The following is a 21831-nucleotide window of genomic DNA, read 5'->3' as shown; positions in this document are numbered from 1 at the left end:
GCTTTTCCTAAACAAGACTGATATCCCTTTTAGACCTGTGATCTGAATCTGGATATCTGATCTGGATCAGGAAAAACTCTTGTTAATACACGCAGAATTCACAGCAGACAGAATGAATGGGATTGACTAGCTGGACCACATCTTCATATGGTCTGGCTTGCATTGTTATCAAATCTCAGCCAGTTGTAAATACCATATGTACTGTGTGGCCACATTTTTGAGAAAAATAAATAAAGTTAACAAGGTAAGGTCACATGGCTCTACCTCTTCCTGCAATCTCAAGCTGTATATCAAAAAGCTATAGATGGTCAGACTCGAGATAATGAGAACACTTATAGTAGTAATATAAGGCATAAATGCAAAGGCCTGTGATTAGTTGACAATATTCAATTCAATTCAATTTTATTTATAGTATCAAATCATAACAAGAGTTATCTCGAGACACTTTACAATTCCAGTAATTACCACAAGAGCAAGCATTTAGTGCGACGGTGGCGAGGAAAAACTCCTTTTAGGCAGAAACCTTGAGTGGTGAGGAAAACTTCCTTTTAGGGAGAAACCTCGGACAGATCCAGGCTCTTGGTGGGCGGTTGTCTGCTGGTGCCGGTTGGGGATATGATGAACAGTGGCAATTATAGTCACAATAAAGATAATGGAACTATGACTAGAAATAGTAGTTGTTGTAGTAGTTCATGGCGTAGCAGGGCACTGCAGGGCGTAGCAGGGTGTAGCAGAGCATAGCATGACGCAGCAGGGCGTAGCAGGGTACTGCAGGGCGTAGCTGGACGTAGCAGGGTACTGCAGGGCGTAGCTGGACGTAGCAGGGCACTGCACGGCGTAGTAGGGTATAGCTGTAGTAGGGCACTGCAGGGCATACCATGATTTAGGTGCCACCCTAATCCAGGGAAAACTGCAGGGCAAGAAAACATAAGGGCTCCGGGAACAAGCTCCCCAGAGCTAGGTTAGTAACAAGCATTTGCACACAGATGAAAAGAAAGAGGAGAGAGGAGCTCAGTGTGTCAAAGGAAGTCCCCCGGCAGTCTAAAACTATAACAGCATAGCTGAGAGGCGCAGAGAAGCAGAGATAGGGAGGGGGCGCGCCGTGACTGTGGCTACACACCCTCACCCACCGGTCTAGGCGTACGCTGCAACTCCTCACTCCCTAACTATAAGCTTTATCAAAGAGGAGAGATTTAAGTTTACTCTTAAATGTGGTGATGGTGTCTGCCCAATGAACCCAGACTGGGTGCTGGTTCCACAGGAGAGGAGCCTGATAGCTAAAGGCTCTGGCTCCCATTCTACTTTTAGAGACTCCCAAGTAACTCTGCATTTTGGGAGTGCAGTGCTCTAGTGGGACAATAAGGTACTATGAGCTCTTCAAGATATGATGGTGCTTGACCATTGAGCTTTATAGGTCAGGAGAAGGATTTTAAATTTAATCCTGGATTTTACAGTAGGCCAATGCAGAGAAGCTAATACAGGAGAAATATATCTTTTCTTAGTTATTGTCAGCACACGCACTGCAGTATTCTGGATCAGCTGGAGAGTCTTAAGGGACTTATTTGAGCAACCTGATAGTAAGGAATTAAAATAGTCCAGCCTGGAGGTAACAAATGCATGGACTAGTTTTTCAGCATCGTTTTGAGACAGGATGTGCCTAATTTTGGCAATGTTACGCAGGTGAAAAAAGGCTGTTCTTGAGGTTTGTTTTAAGTGGGCGTTAAAGGATATATCCTGATCAAAAACAACTCCTAGATTTCTGACAGTTGTGCTGGAGGCTAGTTCAATGCCATCCAGAGTAGTGAAGAATAAACCACACTGCTAATAAAAATGACGTGGTGTGGTGTGTGTGTCTTATATGTAGATTCTAGCCACTAGTGTAAGCTGCACATTTACATTGCTCTCTATGACTATACCAATGGTTACATTTATTTTGTGGAAATCTCTAAACATCGTGTGATAGCAAAAACTTCAAAACAAACATCTACTTTTATTAAAACTGTAAACTCATACTTCAAACCTATGTCTTCCTTAGGGCTATACTGACTTCTAACATCTGATAGGCTGGGGGAGCACCCTCTTTTGATAAGGCCACAGTTATTAGTCTATTGATTAGAGTTCTGACACAGGGGATGTACAGCAGCCACAACAGACGAGGATGCTAGCAAACACAGCAATGGAGACCAATATTACCATAATCATGTCTTTCCATCTTCAAACATTCTATGCATCCAAACGGTTACAGGGTCATAATGTACGTAATGTAAGCATCAATATCAATATTAAACATTTTAATTTTCTGCTAATTCTTCCATCAGAGAAGTCGGTCTCAGCTGGCTCAGCTATGCCCTTCTCCGCATCACATGTGTAATTGGCAAAAAGCTGTTGTAATACAATTCAAATTTTGTTTACTGTTGTCCACCAGAAAAGAATGACTCAAACCCCCCCCGCCAATCTGATTGCGTGCTTTGAACTCGTCTGGTAGCTATCCTCTGGGTACATAGGGTTTTATCACCCATGAACACTCTGTCATCAACAGTGCTACCAGGAGTGCCTCTTCTTGCTCGGTATGGGACATGTTCGGGTGCTGTTTGTGGAGCATGGAAGATAAGTTCTCGAACTGCCTCCACACTGCCTCTACTGGCGCTTTGATTAACAAACCATGAGGCTAAGTAGTTACCTATGTCGGTAGTGATGTCCACACCAAGACAAGCTCAGTAGTGCACTTTTTCCCTGTCCTCTTCTCGTGAAATGTGTGTAATTACCTGGAAAAGGTTTAAGCAACAGGTGGCAAGACAGTATTTACTGAAGGAAACAGTAACAGTAGACTTCTATTTTTTTTTTCATTTTAGGTGTGAGGTTTAGAGAAGGCATAGCTTAAACAGACTAAGGACATATTGCAAACCTGTGGCATCATTTTTGGTTGTTCAATTTGAATGGGGCCTAACTGTGGCCTCCCAGTGGAGCATGCTATGCAATTGTTAACATTAGCTTGTGGTGCAGTGTGCTTCATCCATTCTAACCAGTAGCAAACCGATTTCCTATTTTTTTTTCAGTTTGTGAATCTGTAAGACATGAACAGATTAATTATACACTGTAAACAATCTCTGGTGTTCAGGGTTAAATTAACCAATACAAAAAAAAATATATCACACACAGTGTCCTTCTATCATGTTAAAGGTAAAGGGTGTATTTTACAGGCTTCATCCAAAAATAGTTTACTGATGTTTATGTCAGGCTATTTCCATTGATAACACACAAGTGTTCTAAGTTATGTTTGTATCAACTTTTCATCAATCTAATTCAAATTTTTATATGAGATCACTTCCCAATAAATTATCTGGGCAGCACTGAGTCATAAAAGCATGTTTCAATTCAATTCAATTTTATTTATGGTATCAAATCATAACAAGAGTTATCTCAACAAGACACTTTACAGATAGAGTAGGTCTAGACCACACTCTATAATTTAAAAAGACCCAACAATTCCAGTAATTCCCCAGTTCAATTCCAAAGTTGCCTATGTTATTGGTGCTCAAAAGTAGAACAGTCAAATGTACTTTAAACATTTCCTGACACACCAACTGAATTAACATAGTTGCTACTAATCTTGGTTGAAGCTGTCACAGAAATTCAATGAAAATGTTACAGAATTTATAAAATGTAATTTATCTATAAAAAGTTGCTTGATATTCAAGGCATGTCTTAACCCATTAATAGGAAAACTATTAAGTGAATATCGCTCAGATAAAGGCAAGAAGTAGGTCAATGGTCAATTTGACTTTGAGTGAAAGTAACTGTTAAATTTAAGTCTATACTGCACTTCAGGTTGGGAGGATTTAACTTTTTTCTCACTGTCTCCAGAGGAAGCTGGCCTGGAAGGCAACCTCTTGTTTTTTCTCAACTTTTTGAGGCATTTGAGTCAATTCAAGTTTTTTTTTTTTATGTTTGTGTGCTGAACAGCTCACAGACAGAAGGTCTGCGGCAGACTCCTCCCCGCTGGAAACGCCTCCTTGTAACCTGATCCAGTCACGCTCTGACTGCCGTTCGATACACTCCTCTCTAAGCTGTCTGCTCTGTCTTTCCCTTTTACAACAATTATTTACCCCCTTTAATATACCAAGTATATTATATTATTATCTTTTATAGATCTATCACATAGCGTTTTGCCCCACCAAATATGTAGATTATTATATTATATTATCTTTATATCACTTATAAGTAGAGATGGCCCGATACCATTTTTTGCTTCCCGATACCGATTCCGATACCTGAACTTGGTATCGGAATCGGCCGATACCGAGTACCGTTCCGATACCAGTGTGTCATATATTTTATTATTTTTTAACATAATAATATGTATAGTATACTACTATCCCTGTATGGAAACACAAACATTTTTCCACTTGGGTTTCGAGAAAGGATTGCTATGAGTAGAGCCCTGTGTGTGATTACTTTTGCACTTTTACACTTTAATCTTCTCTTTACTGCATGTCCACAGTTTTCTTTATGCACTTCTGATTTTTCTGATAAAGGTCAGGTAGTTGTGATGGAATATTTTTATTTATTTATTTTTCACAAATTCTCCCAAAGAAGTTGCCCTTACACCATATCTCGAATCCCAGCTTCCTACTGGAACCATTCAGCATTCAGATCCCAGTTTCCTACTGGAACCATTCAGCATTCAGCAATGCAGTCAGTTCACATAGCATGCAATATCTCATTCTAATTTAAATTGTCTTGGTACTGGTCGGATTCAGACTTGTACACAAAAGCGCTTCTTCAGACAGCACGATCACGGCTCTGGAATATCAATTATTTTCAGGTTACACAATCACGGTAATTCTGATGTCATACGGTCACGATGGCGAGAATCTTTTTTTTTTCCTCAGATTATACGTTCACGATAATCTGTTAACGGAACACATGTTCAGTGTCCGGCTGTACCATCATGGCAGTCTCAAAATCCCCTCTTTTCAATCACGGATTGTAGAGAGGTAGGCCTATTTATCCTTGCAATATCAATTACATGAATGTATGCCCAATTTAAATTAAAACCAAGATGTCTTACCCTCACAGATCCAAAAGCAATTTAGTTTTGAGGTCCGAATGTGAGAATTTTGGTATTATAAAAGACGAAAACAGGCATTCTCTTACCTTAAAGTTCGGTGCACCGTTTTGGATCTGGAGAGAAGAGTCCAGTGTGTGAAGTCCAGCAAAAAAAAATTGACCGAATGACCGAACTCTGCTCAGGCTCAAAAGGTCAGCGTTTTCTGACTCCACTTGGTCACTTCTTAAGCTACCTCTGTGTTCGTTGACTGGTAGACCAGAAAATAATACTCAGGATTCGCTCAGTTTAAGTTATAACAAATCTTTAGTAAAAATGATATTGCAAGTGATACAATCATATATATATATATATATACAAACATCTATATGGTTCAGAACCCTTCACGACTGTCTCCTCCTGCTGCCAAACAGTCTTTTCAGCTCTGACCCAGAACTCTCTCTGGTCTACTCTTTTATCCTTATTCAGTTTCATCATTCCGTCATAGTTACTGTCGCCGCTCATAATTTGGACACAGCTCGGACGTTCTGTCTCCCAAGAAGATAGCGAAATGCGCGCTAGCCCTGGAATTGCTCTCACCCCCCCCTTCCTGACTCAAAGATTAATCTGTTACTTTAATATATTTCATTAGGTGCATTCTGTTCCAAATGTTTATCAAATGTTTATCAGGAGCACTTTTGCTCCAGTAAATCTGACCACGTCTTATCTTACACATGCCAGACAAGAGGAGAGAGCGAGGCCATCCCAGGTTACAGGACATTCTACTTTTACACAATATATTGTTCTTACAGTAGCTACATCTTTAGATAATGAGGTTCGGAGGTGTTTAGGACCCAGAACAATAACCTCGGTTTTGTCTGAATTTCACATCAGAAAATTGTAGGTCATCCAGGATTTTATGTCTTTAATGCATGCTTTAAGTTTAACTAACTGACTGGTTTCATCTGGCTTGATTGATAGGTATAATTGAGTGTCATCCGCATAACAGTGAAAGTTAATTGAGTGTTTCCTAATAATAGTGCCTAGAGGAAGCACATATATATATATATAGAATTGGTCCAAGCACTGAGCCTTGTGGAACGCCATGGCTAACTTTAGCGTGCCTAGAGGAGTCCTCTTAAACATTAACAAATTGAGATTGATCAGATAAATAGGACTTAAACCAGCTTAGTGTGATTCCTTTAATGCCAACTAAATGTTGCAGTCTCTGTAACAGGATGGTATGGTCAATAGTGTTAAATGCAGCACTAAGATCTAGTAAGACAAGTATGGAGACAAGTCCTTTGTCTGAAGCACTTAGAAGGTCATTAGTAATTTTCACCAGTGCTGTTTCTGTGCTATGATGCATTCTGAATCCTGACTGAAAATCCTCAAATAAACTATTGATATGTAGAAAGTCACATAACTAATTAGCAACTACCTTCTCAAGGATCTTGGAGAGAAAGGGAAGATTAGCTAAAGGTCTATAGTTAGCTAAGACCTTAGGATCGAGGGTGGGTTTTTTCAGAAGAGGTTTTATCACAGCTACTTTAAATGACTGCGGTACGTAACCTGTTAAAGACATATTGATCATATCTAGTAATTCACACAATGTATACAGATACATATCACCTGTTAAAGGGTAACTTCCGTATTTTTCAACCTGGACCCTTTTTTCCTATGTTTTTGTGTGTAAGTGACTGATGGGAACAACAATCTTTGACTGCATGCGAGATTGCTGCAGTCAGCAGCGGCGAAACAAGCTACAATGTAAGTTAAAAGGGCAATTGTCCAGCTTGTATTCACCTTCACAAAAGTGCTTGTTTTGCCACTGATAGGCTCAGATTAATATGTTAACACTAATAGTGCCGGAATTCCATAACTACTAGAACTGCCGTGAGTGGTCATTTTGACCGCCAGATTCCAAACTCTATAATCTCTCATGATTAATTGCGATATTGTATTATGTATTGTGTTAGGATATCTTTACCGAAATGTACATTTTAACGAGTTTAATTATACATTTGAGTAGTAATACGTGTTTCAATAATTGATATCATGGCATAGTAAACTGTAATTATTTTTATACATTCATATCCCGAAAAATATGGTGTGGAAATGTATTCAACTTAACTCATAACAGCCAAATAACAATTAAAAGTATCTTATTTGAACATTTAGTTATAACCTAACCTGGCACTGCCTCCGTTTTTGCGTCTGCTGCGGTGCGCAGTGCTGCTCAGACCGTGCGCCGCTGCCCTTTTTTCCTCCATAAACTCCGCTCTCTGCTCCTCTGCCAGCTGCTGCATGAACCTCCTCCTGACAATTTTACTGCTGGTGCACTCCATAGAGAGGATGTGTGCAATGATTCCAGCCAGTTCCAGGATGTATAAAGTTATATGAACATGTAAACAGCCACCGGCCATCTATGTGTTTCGTGCCTTTCACAGAGCGAGCGCCCGGTGTTTGCCTTCTGATTCAGAACAGAGTCCATCCACGCCGTAGTAGCCTACGTTACCGACTCTGGCTTTGTCTTCGGCCCATCGGTGATGCCCACACTTGTTACTTGAGACCACTAGTTACGTTTCTCTGACAGAGACTATGGTAGTTACTAAGCAACCAAGATGCATCTTCAACCGCGCGAAAAATTAAAAACAATACCGCGAAAATCCGAGCGGTCAATATGACCGTGTATGGCCGAAATAGGTAAAAGTGATTGTATTTTCTTTGCCTTTTGTGTAATGTATATAAAAACAATTTTAAATTAAAATACAGACTATTTTAGGAAAAGTCAGGCAGCAGCAGGATTGTATTTTTTAGTTAGTTTAGTTATTATACATATAAATTTCAAAACGGTCAGAATGACCGTCATGGCTGTTCTAGTGTTAAGTGTCAGACAACATTATGCAAAGGATTTCTAAGAATGTCGACCTTTCTGTTAAACACAAAAACCTCCACGAAATTGTGTTCGCTAAACCCACAGACTAAACAATAAACAATAATTTTAGCATCGTAAAATAAACTTTGTTTCTGTCAAAGTCAACAGAAACAAAATAAACCTATGAAGAGCCATTTTGGGTCGTCTTTCCACTTTTCCAACCATCACAATTATAGTTTTGGTTGAAATAAACACATAGTTTACCAATTTGCATGTGAAAATATGTTGGTGCTATACACGCTAAAAGTATTCTTTTTTTAAATGGAGTCTGGTGGGTTTAGCACTAGCGACCCTAGGGCTGTTTCTGGTTAAACAGAAAGGTCTTTAAGAGGTTTACAAAGGCCCATCTCTGTAGAGAGCCTTTCCATAATGTTGTAAGGCACTTAATATCAATTAATAACAATAATAATCTGAGCCTTTTAATTGCAAAAAAAAAACATTTTCCCCATAGGATTACATTGCAGCCCAGTTCACACTAATTTCCAAGATTGTTGTTCCTATCAGTCACTTACACACAAAAACACAGGAAAATAGGGTCCAGGTTGAAAAAACCCGCAATTGCCCTTTGATACCAGGTGTAATTGAGGGGCCAAAAGTCCAAATCCCTAATAGTGGTAACACACCCAACAATATAGAAATATTTGCAATTAATGACATACTGACATTTCTGTTGTTCTGAGTCATATTGAAAGAGATTAAAATGTTAAATTTGGCCTCAGGCTTTTAGCCCAGACCATAATTAGGCTCAGCTACTACTAAAAATTAACATTTTGGCCTGAGTGTAGCCCAACAAGGCATTATACCTTACTGTAACAACAAAATAGAATGTTTGTCCGTGCACTCCAAAATGACACATATGATCATTACAACAACTAAAATGATCTGGTTAAGCTTATGGAAAGATCATGGTTTAAAGAAGTTAACAGATAAGCGTTTTTGGACCATTTGGGATGGGCCATTTCTGGAGGGGTTTAAAATGTTTGTGAATATGGAATATGAAAGTGTGTGTGTGTGTGTGTGTGTGTGTGTGTGTGTGTCCGTGTGTGTCCATCAGAATCATTTCCATGCTGCTGTGCTGTTTGTCCCTGCAGTTCCCTGTCAGCTGAACGTAACTGGGCCAGAAGGATACATAGAGGCTCCACCACAGTCCAGCTCTGCTCTTCATTCCACCATGGACTGCAGCTACATCATCACTGTCTATATGGGCTATGGAGTAGAGGTCCAGGTAAGAGCAACATCCATCCATTCAGCATATGATGGTCTCTTGATATTCCCCAGCAAGCCTGATGTCACAGAAAATCTCAACCATAGCAGTTATTTTGGCTGAAAAGCCAGCTACATATACGCAGGTGTGATATCATTTGTGAAATTCATGCTATCAATGCTAAAAACAAGACTGTCAGATTTGTATGATATTCAAAGAAAACTTGTGGTTTTGATAGGACACCTCATAGGCTGGAGGTATGGGAGGCCTCAAGTCAAGTCAAGTCTAGTCTAGCATTGCCAGACCTTCCTCCACAGCACTGTGGTGTAAGGTCCACAGCTAAGATAGGAGAAAATAGAACGCTCTGGGTTGTTTGCATTTCTTTAAACCAATCCCAATCATCTTGGGCGGCACTAAGCTCTGGACGCAGCGACAGAGGCTCTGCTAAATGGTCTCAGGAAAGAATTTGTTTTGGTGGAACATTTGCACCCCGCAAAAGAAAATACCATGTACAATATCAAATTAAGTTAATTGTTCACATAATACAGAAACATGAGCATTTTAAATTAACTGGATACATGGTTAAACCTCATTGGTGTGACAGAGTGACTGAGTAGACTGGTTATAGTGGGACAGAGAGGCTGAGTGGACTGGTTATAGTGGGACTGAGTGGACTGGTTATGGTAGGACAGAGAGACTGAGTGGACTGGTTATAGTGGGACAGATAGGCCAAGTGGACTGGTTATAGTGGGACAGAGAGGCTGAGTGGACGTCAACCTTGCAAGGTAACTTAGCGCTGTGTGCATGTTTGTGCACTTTAAGTTGTGTAAAAACTGTGCTGTAATATGTGTATTTGTGGCTGCAGCCGCTTTGGACCTTATATTGTTTATATATCTCTGTGCTGTCTATTTGGTGGATGATGTTTTGTTCTGCTTTTAAATCTATACGAATTGTCAGGCTATTTAATTTATGTGGCTTAATAATGCTTGTTGACCCTGCCACAGTGTCCATTGCTCTTTTAATTTATTGTTGGATCACTTTTGTTTACCGTATTTTCCGGACTATAAGTCGCTCCCGAGTATAAGTCGCATCAGTCAAAAAATGCGTCATGAAGAGGAAAAAAACGTATATAAGTCGCACTGGACTATAAGTCGCATTTATTTAGAAATTTAGTTCACAAAATCCAAGACCAAGAACAGACATTTGATCTGGAAAGGCAAGTTATTAAACTACACAATAGCACACAGAACAAGGGGCTGAATACGGTAGGTGTCCGGTATGTTAACGTAACGTAACTGCACTGTTGACGAGCCTCTCCCAGCAGCACGTTGTTCAAGCACCCATCTGTGGACTCCTTCCTCCAGCTCTGGCCATCTGGATTTCAGCGCGACTAGCTTTCTTTGTTGTCTTCATTGCAGTAAGACTAACCTTTTTCGCCAGTCCCTCACAAGTTTCTCACTCACTCCAAACTTTCGTTCTGCTGCTCGATTACCGTTTTCGGCTGCATATTTTACTACCTGCAGTCGCCTGCAGTTTCTTTTCTTTCTCAGTTGTCTTTATAAGTCGCAGGACCAGCCAAAGTATGAAAAAAAGTGTGACTTATAGTCCGGAAAATACGGTAATTGTCTGAGTTCTGTCCTGTTTTCTGGTTGTATAATTGATAACCATTTGTGTGCACAGGCTGTCTGCCGTCTATAGAAAAAGAAATATGTCGTTGGTTTGGACATTAGGGCTCTGTAGTCTGATGTGTATACGTTGACACATTAATGGACTTTATTTTGTAGCCTAAATGTGTTATTCAATTTAATGGGTCTATCATATAAAATCATCATCATATACAATGTTTTATTACCCTCCTCCACCCCTTCCTTTTCCTTTAAAAGATATAACAGTAAGGTTTACTCAGAGTACATTTTTACTAACATAGTTTCAGCTATATATATATATATATATATATATATATATTAGGGCTGTCACCGCTGAGCTAGTAGCTGGATTAAACACGGTTACAATGCTGACAGCTAACGCTAAACGGTGTAAAGTTTGTCTGTATTTCACTGTAGAGGATTTCGACACCGGGATGTAACAATCTGCAGCTGCTGTTGTCGGAAAAACACAGACGGTGCGTTCAATGAAACTGGCAATTTACAGCCTTGTGGTGCATTCAAAGTTGTTGTTAAATGCCCTTTTCCCATCTTGTGGTTATTTTTGTCATTCAACAGCTATTTACTAGTGAAATAAGTTATTGTTATAGTGATTACATTATTATTAAACATTTAATTTTGACGATATGGCCTTAGCAATAAACAAGCCGTTCTTTAATGTCGCCAACTGTTTAGTACCCTTCTTTTTTTTAACTTTCTTAAAAAGAATTGGTTCAGGCACCGTTAAGGCACCGGTACCATTTTAAAAGTACCACTTTAGCACCGGTATCCAAACCAAACAATACCCAACCCTAATATTGACTCTAGATTCAAATGTGTGACTAGATTAAATATATAATAAACAAATACAAATCTTAAAATCAAGTTCATAAAGTCATTTTCTTTTCATTCATTTGATTCCCAATCAAGATACACTGGTAAGAATTGCTTTCCATTGTTAATATGTACTTAAAAACATAAGCAAAATAATAGAATTTTAATCATGTGATAAGTCATACGATTAATCGCGATTAACTATAGAAATTCAACGATTAATCGCGATTAAGAAAATGTAATTGTTTGACAGCCCTAATATATATATATATATATATATATATATATATATATATATATATATATATATATATATATATATATATATATATATATTAGGGCTGTCAGCATTAACGCGTACTTTTTTTTTTAAATCGCATTAATCACATGCCACCATTTATTAATTTATTTTCACTTCACTCAGCTTCGCGTCATGCATAACAGGCTACTATTTTGACCCTTTGCCGCACTTTGCCATACTTTGCCAACACATCCTGCTGCTGCAGGCTGCAGCCATGACGGAGAAAGACAGCAGCAATGAAATTCTGAATGGCGCTTTTTATTTTCCAAAACTCCCGGATGGGTCGAAAGCCATATGCACATTGTGTAAAGCCGAATTAAAATATCACCGAAGCGTGTCAAGCTTGAGCTACTACCTACGAGCTAAGCATAGTAGTACAGTTAACGTGACTCAGGTTGATGCTAGCAGGCTCAGGTAAAGCACTATTTTGGAGAGTGCTACTTGCCGACCTGTGGATAAAACTAAATCCCAAAAAATTACTACCGCTCTTGTAAAATGGGTGGCAACTAACTGCAGACCTGTCAGCATTGTAGAAGACTCAGGTCTTAAAGACTACGGTTGGCATGTTCTGACCCGTCTTATACATTGCCGTCGAGGGAGACAGTAGTTTCACGCATACACAGCCTGTACGACACAGAGAAAGCAGCCAAACTCAAACTGCTGCAAAGTGATGCAAGGTGATCACTGACGTCAGTAAATAATCTAAATTATTTAGGAGCTACTGCACACTATATTGACTCTAGATTAAAATGTGTGACTAGATTCACACATTTTTCTTTTGTTTACAGTAAATAAATAATAAACAAATACAAATCTTAAAATCCAGTTCATAAAGTCAATTTCTTTGCATTCATTTGATTCCCAATCAAGATACACTGGTAAGAATTGCTCTTACCTTGTTAATATGTACTTAAAAACTGTTTTGAAATGCAAAATAAAAGAATTTTAGTCATGTGATAAAACATGCGATTAATCGCGATTAACTATAGAAATTCAGCGATTAATCGCGATTAAAAAAAATCATCGTTTGACAGCCCTTATATAGGTACAGTAGGGAGAACAAGTATTTGATACACTGCTGATTTTGCAGTTTTTTCCACTTACAAAGCAAGTAGAAGTCTGTAATTTTTATCATAGGTGCTCTTCAAGTGTGAGTGACGGAATCTAAAACAAAAATCCAGAAAATCACAATGATTTTTAAGTAATTAATTTGCATTTTATTGCATGACATAAGTATTTGATACATCAGAAAACCAGAACTTAATATCTGGTACAGAAACCTTTTTTGGCAATTACAGAGATCACTCCAGATCCTTCAGGTTCCGGGGCTGTCGCTGGGCAATACGGACTTTCAGCTCCCTCCAAATGTTTTCTATGTGGTTCAGGTCTGGAGACTGGCTAGGCCACTCCAGGACCTTGAGATGCTTCTTACGGAGTCACTCCGTAGTTGCCCTGGCTGTGTGTTTCGGGTTGTTTTCATGCTGGAAGACCCAGCCACGACCCATCTTCAATGCTTTTACTGAGGGAAGGAGGTTGTTGGCCAAGATCTCGCAATACATGGCCCCATCCATCCTCCCCTCAATACGGTGCAGTCGTCCTGTCACCTTTGCAGAAAAGCATCCCCAAAAAATGATGTTTCCACCTCCATGCTTCATGGTTGGGATGGTGTTCTTGGGGTTGTACTCATCCTTCTTCTTCCTCCAAACACGGCGAGTGGAGTTTAGACCAAAAAGCTCTATTTTTGTCTCATCAGACCACATGACCTTCTCCCATCCCTTCTCTGGATTATCCAGATGGTCATTGTCAAACTTCAGACGGGCCTGGACATGCACTGGCTTGAGCAGGGGGACCTTGCTTGCGCTGCAGGATTTTAATCCATGACGGCGTAGTGTGTTACTAATGGTTTTCTTTGAGACTGTGGTCCCAGCTCTCTTCAGGTCATTGACCAGGTCCTGCCATGTAGTTCTGATCCCTCACCTTCCTCATGATCATTGATGCCCCACGAGGTGAGATCTTGCATGGAGCCCCAGACCGAGGGAGATTGACCATCATCTTGAACTTCTTCCATTTTCTAATAATTGCGCCAACAGTTGTTGCCTTCTCACCAAGCTGCTTGCCTATTGTTCTGTAGCCCATCCCAGCCTTGTGCAGGTCTAAAATTGTATCCCTGATGTCCTTACACAGCTCTCTGGTCTTGGCCATTGTGGAGAGGTTGGAGTCTGTTTGATTGAGTGTGTGGACAGGTGTCTTTTATACAGGTAACAAGTTCAAACAGGTGCAGTTAATACAGGTAATGAGTGGAGAACAGGAGAGCTTCTTAAAGAAAAACTAACAGGTCTGTGAGAGCTGGAATTCTTACTGGTTGGTAGGTGATCAAATACTTATGTCATGCAATAAAATGCTAATTAATTATTTAAAAATCATACAATGTGATTTTCTGGATTTTTGTTTAAGATTCCGTCTTTCACAGTTGAAGTGCACCTAAGATAAAAATTACAGACCTCTACATGCTTTGTAAGTAGGAAAACCTGCAAAATCGGCAGTGTATCAAATACTTGTTCTCCCCACTGTATATATATGGCATTGGCCTAATTCCAGATGGATTAGCGTTTCCATTTTTCACCAACAATAGTTCTCCAGCCATCTCTGTGTGAGAGAGTGTGATCGCCATGACTGACAATACTAACTCTGGACATGTTTAAATGTATTTCCTTCCTAGCAGGGTGACATGCTGACACCATAATCAATAGTGTGTGTTTGACCTATGCCAGGCTTAGTTTTTATTTACACAGACACTGTGTTGTCCCTGTGCATGTAATGGCTCTGCACCCATTTCGACATTGTCCATTTGTGTTCAAATCAATGTCCTTGTTTAAACTGTAAAAACACTGAGCATGGTGTTGGCCTAATGTCAGATGGATGGTTTCAATAAGCATTTTAATTTTTCATCAACAATAGTTCTCCAGCCGTCTCTGGGCCAACATATAGCTTACATAGCAGCTGCTCTGACAGGAGCGCAATTAACTGTTTATTTGAAAAATAAACAGTTCCATTATGCTCCTCTCCCTTCTACCATATGTTTGGATTTTATAAGAGGATTTCACCAGAAATACGTCATAGATATCCTGAAACATTAAACATGCTTTCATAGTCCAACCAATTCGGAAATACCAGCTTATGTTTCCTCAATTGTATGACAAGATAAAAAGGCTTGGAATTTTTAGGTCAATAGGGACATTTACCTCATGTTTAGATTATTATTTTTCTGTCAGAAGATCACATTTCATGAAGCTATACGTCAATCAGTTCCTAATACCCTTGTGAATTCAAATTGTACATAAATTGAAGGGCTCATCTTTGACACTGGCTATTGTGTCCCAAGGCAAAACTCATCCGTTTGTCTTTTGCATGAAATCAGAGAGGTTTTAACTATGGATTTTGAAAGGTTTGGATGTTCAGCACTGTAGCATCAGAGCCAGTAGAATGCTAGCGACAGTAATGAAGTCCAGATGATAAGGAATGACGCCGTGCGTAAATGCACATTCAGGTTAGTTCACATTTACATTCAGTCTGGGTCAAGGTTATAATCGTTAACGAAAACGAACGAAATAACGAAAACTAGGTGGGGAAAAAACATTGTCGTTAACTGAAATAAAAATAAAAACGAGGCATTACAAAAAAATGATAACTAAACTAAAACTGTAATGTCTGTTTGCAAAACTAACTAAAATAAAATTATCGAGTAAATGTCCTTAGTTTTCGTCTTTGTCGATGTCTTTTATAGAGCAAATAACGTTATATCTTTCCGACCATGACATTTCCCGTAGACATGTATAGTTTCTGACTGGGAACCCAGAAATTCCGACATTCCATGTCAAATTGAACACAACATGTCCGTGCCCTTCGGCTGGCATCATGGTGGTACCGAAAGTCGGAAGAAAGCGGCAGAGTCCTATTTGATTATGACTGTGTCAGATAAAAGCAAGTGCCTTGTAGTGGAAGGTGGTAAAATATGTGGACAATTTATTACAGGGAAAAATCCTACGAATTTTAAAGTACATTTGAGAAGCGCACACAAGCTAGGAGGCTAACCTAGCTTACCTTAACAAGGTAAAGGAGAAAGCAAAGCCCCCTTTCCCCGAAACAGAAGCTAACCCCGGTATAGGGCATGGATGTATGGATACAGGGCCAGGCAGCATGACAGAGACAACAGCAGGACAGAGAACGGTACAGGAGGGCTTTCACTGGTGACCCGATAGCGGCTGGTTAGTACATATGCAGGAACACCAAAAGCGGGATGAAGCGTGGGTTAATATGTGTACCGATACTGGGATGTCTACACAACTGTGTGAGTCGATTGACTTCAAAAAGTTCGCCACTTTACTCGAACCAAAGTTCAAAACACCTGTTCATGTATGTCTTCTTTAGTCTGTTGGCTATTTAGGTTTTTTTCCTGGAACACGTCACTTACACATTTTGCACATACTGTGTCTTGTGTAGACTGTTTAAATATGTTTGACCATATATAGGCTACATTTTATGTACTTGTGTTATTGTTGAATACATAGTGAATACATATTTCTAAAATAATATAAAACTAAACTAAACTAGCAAACCCGCTTTAAAAACTAATTAAAACTAAACTGAATTTGAAAACAAAAAGTCAAAACGAAATAAAAATAAAAACCCTAACCCTAAACTATAATAACCTTGATCTGGGTATATTTTTTAGATGAGCATCAATAAGAATAAGAATGGAGTTTATTGCCACAGTAGTTACCCTACATGGAATTTGCCTTGGTGATTGGTGCATGCATACAGAAACAAACATTAATAAGAAAAAACAATAAATACAGTGTTATTTAAGTGTCAGTGTCAGTGGGGGTCTGGGGTAGAGTTGAAGATCTTTGCCCGAAACCGACGGGACCCGTTTTACACGGGCTCGGGCTTGCGCTCCGGGTTGCATGGTAAATGAGCGCTCAGGTGATGCATTTCGATTAGCGCGAAAATGGATGCTGAGGAGGTGAAACGGAGGCTGGCCTCTGGAGGACTTATTTTATTTCTTTGTTCCAACTTCCAAGTGGCCTAAAACCTATGTTAGTCATGAATAAATTATGTTAGAAAATGTATAAATGACTCATTCTTGACGAAAGACAAAAGAGCTGTGTGCGTGCGGCGCAGTCTCTTTTTTCTTTCTCTCCCTTTTCCGCCGAGTGGTGCGTGTGCCCGCTCAAGGTGTGAAGCGCGTGTCCACGCTATTGTCCGACGCTCTAATCACTGCTGATAGACGGCCTTTTGTACAGTCGGGCTGTAAACGGGTTCGGGCTTTTAAAAAGCTGTCAATCAAAATGTATTTGTCGGGCTTGGGCCAAATACTGTCGGGCTCGGGCATTTTCGGGCCGAACCTTTAAAGGTCCCATGACATGGTGCTCTTTGGATGCTTTTATATAGACCTTAGTGGTCCCCTAATACTGTATCTGAAGTCTCTTTCCCGAAATTCAGCCTTGGTGCAGAATTACAGCCACTAGAGCCAGTCCAACAATGAGCTTTCCTTAGTATGTGCCTATTTCTGTGTCTATAGCTTCAAATGCTATTGAGGAGGAGAGAGGGGGGGGGGGGGGCAAGGGGGAAGGGGGGGGTGTGGCCTTGACCAACTGCCACTTTGCTCGTTTGAAAGCCATGATGTCTCTCTCTCATGGGTGGGCCAAATGCTCTGGGCGGGCAAAAGGGGAAGGGGCGGTAACCTTGCTCCTTATGAGCTCATTAGGAGCAAGATTCCAGATCGGCCCATCTGAGCTTTCATTTTCTCAAAGGCAGAGCAGGATACCCAGGGCTCGGTTTACACCTATCGGCATTTCTAGCCACTGGGGGACCATATGCAGGCTGGGGGAACGCACATACACAGTGAGGTGTGGGGTCCTATTTCCTACCACCATTTCGACAAAAAAACTGTTGAAATCCTGCATCTAGAGTTCTGTAAAAGCATCTTACAGGTGCACAGAAAAACCACCAACAACGCCTGCAGAGCTGAATTAGTTTTTGAAATTTTAAAACGTGCAATCAAATATTGGCTACATCTAAAAAACAGTGACCCCCACTCCTATCAGCAGAAAGCCCTGCAATACCAAGAGCTGAGCAAAGAGAAGAGTCCCCTCACTCAGCTGGTCCTGACGCTCAGTTCACTTCTTGACCCTGGTCTGCCTCAGGACTAGTCTGGGAACAAACCATTTAGAGTTAACCACGCAAACAAAAGCACAAAGCAAAATGCCGTGCTATCTGGCCCTAAAGAGAGAGTGAGTGAGTGAGAGATAGTGTGGCAGACTACCTGACCACAGTTACTGATGTTAAACTAAGAACTACATTGACCAAGTACAGACTCAGTGAGCACAACCTGGCCATCGAGACAGGCCGCTACAAACAATCATGGCTCCCCAAAGAGGAGCGTTTCTGCCAGCTGTGCAAGAGCGACAAAGTCGAGACAGAGCTGCACTTCCTGACAGAATGCACAGAACTGCAGCCAGTCCGAACAAATTTTTCCTGAAATTCATACACATACGCCCCACATTTGACGAAATAACCAACATAAATAAAATGCCAATCCTGTTGGGAGAACACACAGAGAGCTGCAGTCTAGCAGCAGAATATGTATTTACCTGCCACACTTTGAGGAACAGTGAGTGACCCCCCCCCACACACACACACACACACAGACAAAGACACACAGAGACACGCACGCACACGCGCACACAGACACCCACATGCGCACATACATGCGCACACACAACTGTAATATTCTTGTTTTTATGTTGTTGCTAATATCCATCACTTTTGTTCTTGTTATATTTTGTTGATTGTTGCTTTTGCACGAATGTTAATATAATGTTTTATTGTCTGCATCCTACATCCAGAACAACTGTATGTAAATGTAGTTAAATGTTTCTGTTTATGTGCTTTAGCAATACTGTGTGTCAATATGGCTATGCTAATAAAGCCTTGAATTGAATTGAATTTTGAGGGAGAGAGAGAGAGAGAGAGAGAGAGAGAGAGAGAGAGAGAGAGAGAGAGAGTGTGTGTGAGTGAGTATGTGTTTATTTAATTCAGTATAATTGAAAAGGAAGACCATTGTCCTTCATGGCGGTTAAGTGGCCAATAACCATGCTGTATAATTTCCCACTGGACACTATCTGCCACAGTAGAGGACTCCATTGATATTTAGGCTAAGTGTCCACGACTTTCCTGTCTGTCTGTGCTCTCCATTCTTCTTCTTCCCTGTCACAGGGCCACTTTTGGAGAACCTGGGGCTCCTATTAGATTCTGTTACACTTAATGTCATTCTGTGAAGTTGTTTTTCACCAAAACTTACCCTCTATCTCTGCAAGCTACGTAGTAGTAACCTGTGTACCAATGGGACTGTGTCCACAATCTGACACTTTTTGGCTAACGTTCTATCAAAATATCAGCTTAAATACGAATAGAAATGATCTGGTAATGTTTTCAGTTAATTTAATGGTGTAAAACTTTAACTATTTACTTATCTTTGTCTTTACAAGAGTCGGTGACAGGAAGCTAACACCGGTGAATTAGCCGTGCGCTACCTTTGGCCGTACTCGGACACCCCTTTCTCCCTGCTGTAAAAACTCACTGCTATTAACCGTAATAACAAGTCGACCAAATTAACATCAATGCGGAACACATTCGGGACCATACTTCACAATTCTCCACAATAAAATGACATGGTTCAACATATCCAAATTATGCAGTAAAAACTCTTTAAGGTAAAGTCATACCGTCACATAAGCGTCGCCCAAGCATTCTTACTGCTCTCCTCTCATCAAAGTCACTTTCGTACAGTAATTAGACATGTAAATGTCCACACACCAGTATGAAAATTCACATGTAGATTCTTAGATGTGTGTAAATTCATTCTATTTGCACTTCAGGGGCGATCACTCAGGAAGGAAACGGGCCAAAGGGCAACCGTGTAATGCTAAAATCGTACAGTTACCATCAGTTACAAAGACCTGGGGTTTGATTCCCAGTAACAGAACCTGCAGGTCAACATGATTGGCTGAGTTCGCATTTAGGAAGCTTTCGTCTCACTCTCATTGCGTCAAAAAGCGATGCTTGGTCAGGTGCCTTTGGCGTTTGTTATTGATGCAGAAAGTCTCAAAAAAGTCATATTTAGACGTGCTTACTCTGGACTCTTGGCGTTACTTTTTAACGCTCTGGGTCGGGACGTACGTTTAACTGACATGCAGCACAAGAATGGGACAGTTATGTTTAGGATAAGATCGTGGGTGGGGTTACAAAATGTACATTTAAGTGACACGCGGGACAAGAACAGGAAACGAACCCCGGTCTCCAGGGTGAAAGTCCTGTGTTGTTTGACCCATCCACCACCCCAACCAACCTCCTTATGTGGGTTTTTGGTCTTTCATACTAATCTCTACCATTGTCGTTATTAATACTACGTCATCTTACAGCGCCGCATTCGAGCTGCTGCTATGCCTTTGAGTTCCATACAGATGCTAAAGGGGGATTTTTGCGTCGGTATCCGACGCTGAGAATCACTGAAAAAGCGTCAGTATTTTACAAGTTGGGAGTTAGAATGGGCTGTCCTTGTACTGATCTAGCTACTTCTAGTTGGTCGAGGCACCACAGTGTGGGTAAAACTGGGAGCAAAAGTGTGAAACTCCCGTACCCTCCAGGTGAAGCTCATGAATTGATGAGAATTTTTCTCAGCATAGCAAACCAGAAAAAAGGTGATAATTCACAACGTGTGCATTCCAGTGTCCCTCTGCTCATTTGTCAATTTTGTGATTCTTCCACTAATCACACAAACAATATTCTAGACACTGTACCTAAATTCTGCATTGTTTACTAAATTGCTTCTTGTCACTTAGAAGGTTGCTATGGTTTAGCCATAGCAGCAGAACTGGATGGAGACAACATGTTTATTGTTGTCTTGTTTAAAATGAATTACTATTTAGTAGCTTTGGAGCTGCTGCAATATGTTAATGTCTTAATGTTGTCACTGTGTGTAGCCAGCTATGGCTCACCACTGTGCACTGCCACAGTGTTAGCATACAGCACTTTGAGTCAACAATCTCCTGTAGAAACACAGATCCATCTGTATTATCATCACTTAATGGCTACATTAAGTAATACAGGGGTGAAGGAAAACATATTTTAACCTATTTTCCTCAGAATGTGACATACCGTGGAATGGCTCATACTACAGTAGCATACAGCGGCCATGGGAATGCACTGTAGCTGTCCAATGTCACCTCCACAAATGTGTTTGGCCCGTAGACAATGGCAGACGCTCCAAATGATTACAGCCACTCAATCCACTCTCAGGCATTCAGTGTCATTTTGAAGCGTCTGACCTTTTTGGGGAGGCTTCTGTGATGATTTAAGTAGTGCCCTTGTCTCTACCTGAAAACCCCCTCCACCACATGATTAACTCCAAGAGCTTTGCTTCCTGCTGCTCATAAAATATACAATGGCCATTACGCCACTGACCTTCCAGAAGCCTGGCCTAATATATTTAGGATAAAAAATGAATATGTGGTTGCAAATCATGGTCAATGATGTCTGCCAGCTGCTTCTTGTTGCTGATGTGGAGAGAAAAGGACAGGAAAGTAACGGAAATGAATGGAAGGGAAGGAAAAATATGTCAAAGAACCAGAAAGCAAAAGGAAGTGAAAGATACTCCCCTACTTGATACTCCAAGGCACAGCTGTGTGCCTCTCTCTCTGTCTGTCTGTCTCACGCCTTTAATTCTACGTGATTTGCTCCTTTGGGGAAAACATGGTATGATGATGATGAAGTTGCATAATTGAACAGTCCAACGGTTCACCA

General features: G+C 40.4%; 1 protein-coding gene across 1 annotated transcript in view; it reads left to right on the top strand.

The window, feature by feature from the left end:
• The window catches only part of sez6b (seizure related 6 homolog b), a 218763-nt gene that overhangs the window by 8886 nt on the left and 188046 nt on the right, over positions 1-21831 (top strand). The window contains exon 2 of the mRNA XM_078244986.1: positions 9077-9210. Within this exon, the coding sequence (XP_078101112.1) occupies positions 9077-9210 (134 nt within the window). The remainder of the gene's footprint in view (positions 1-9076; positions 9211-21831) is intronic.

Source organism: Sander vitreus, chromosome 3 (assembly GCF_031162955.1).
Source record: "Sander vitreus isolate 19-12246 chromosome 3, sanVit1, whole genome shotgun sequence".
Taxonomy (NCBI): domain Eukaryota; kingdom Metazoa; phylum Chordata; class Actinopteri; order Perciformes; family Percidae; genus Sander; species Sander vitreus.
Note: the sequence above shows the minus strand (reverse complement) of the source record. Positions and strands in the feature narration are given on the sequence as shown.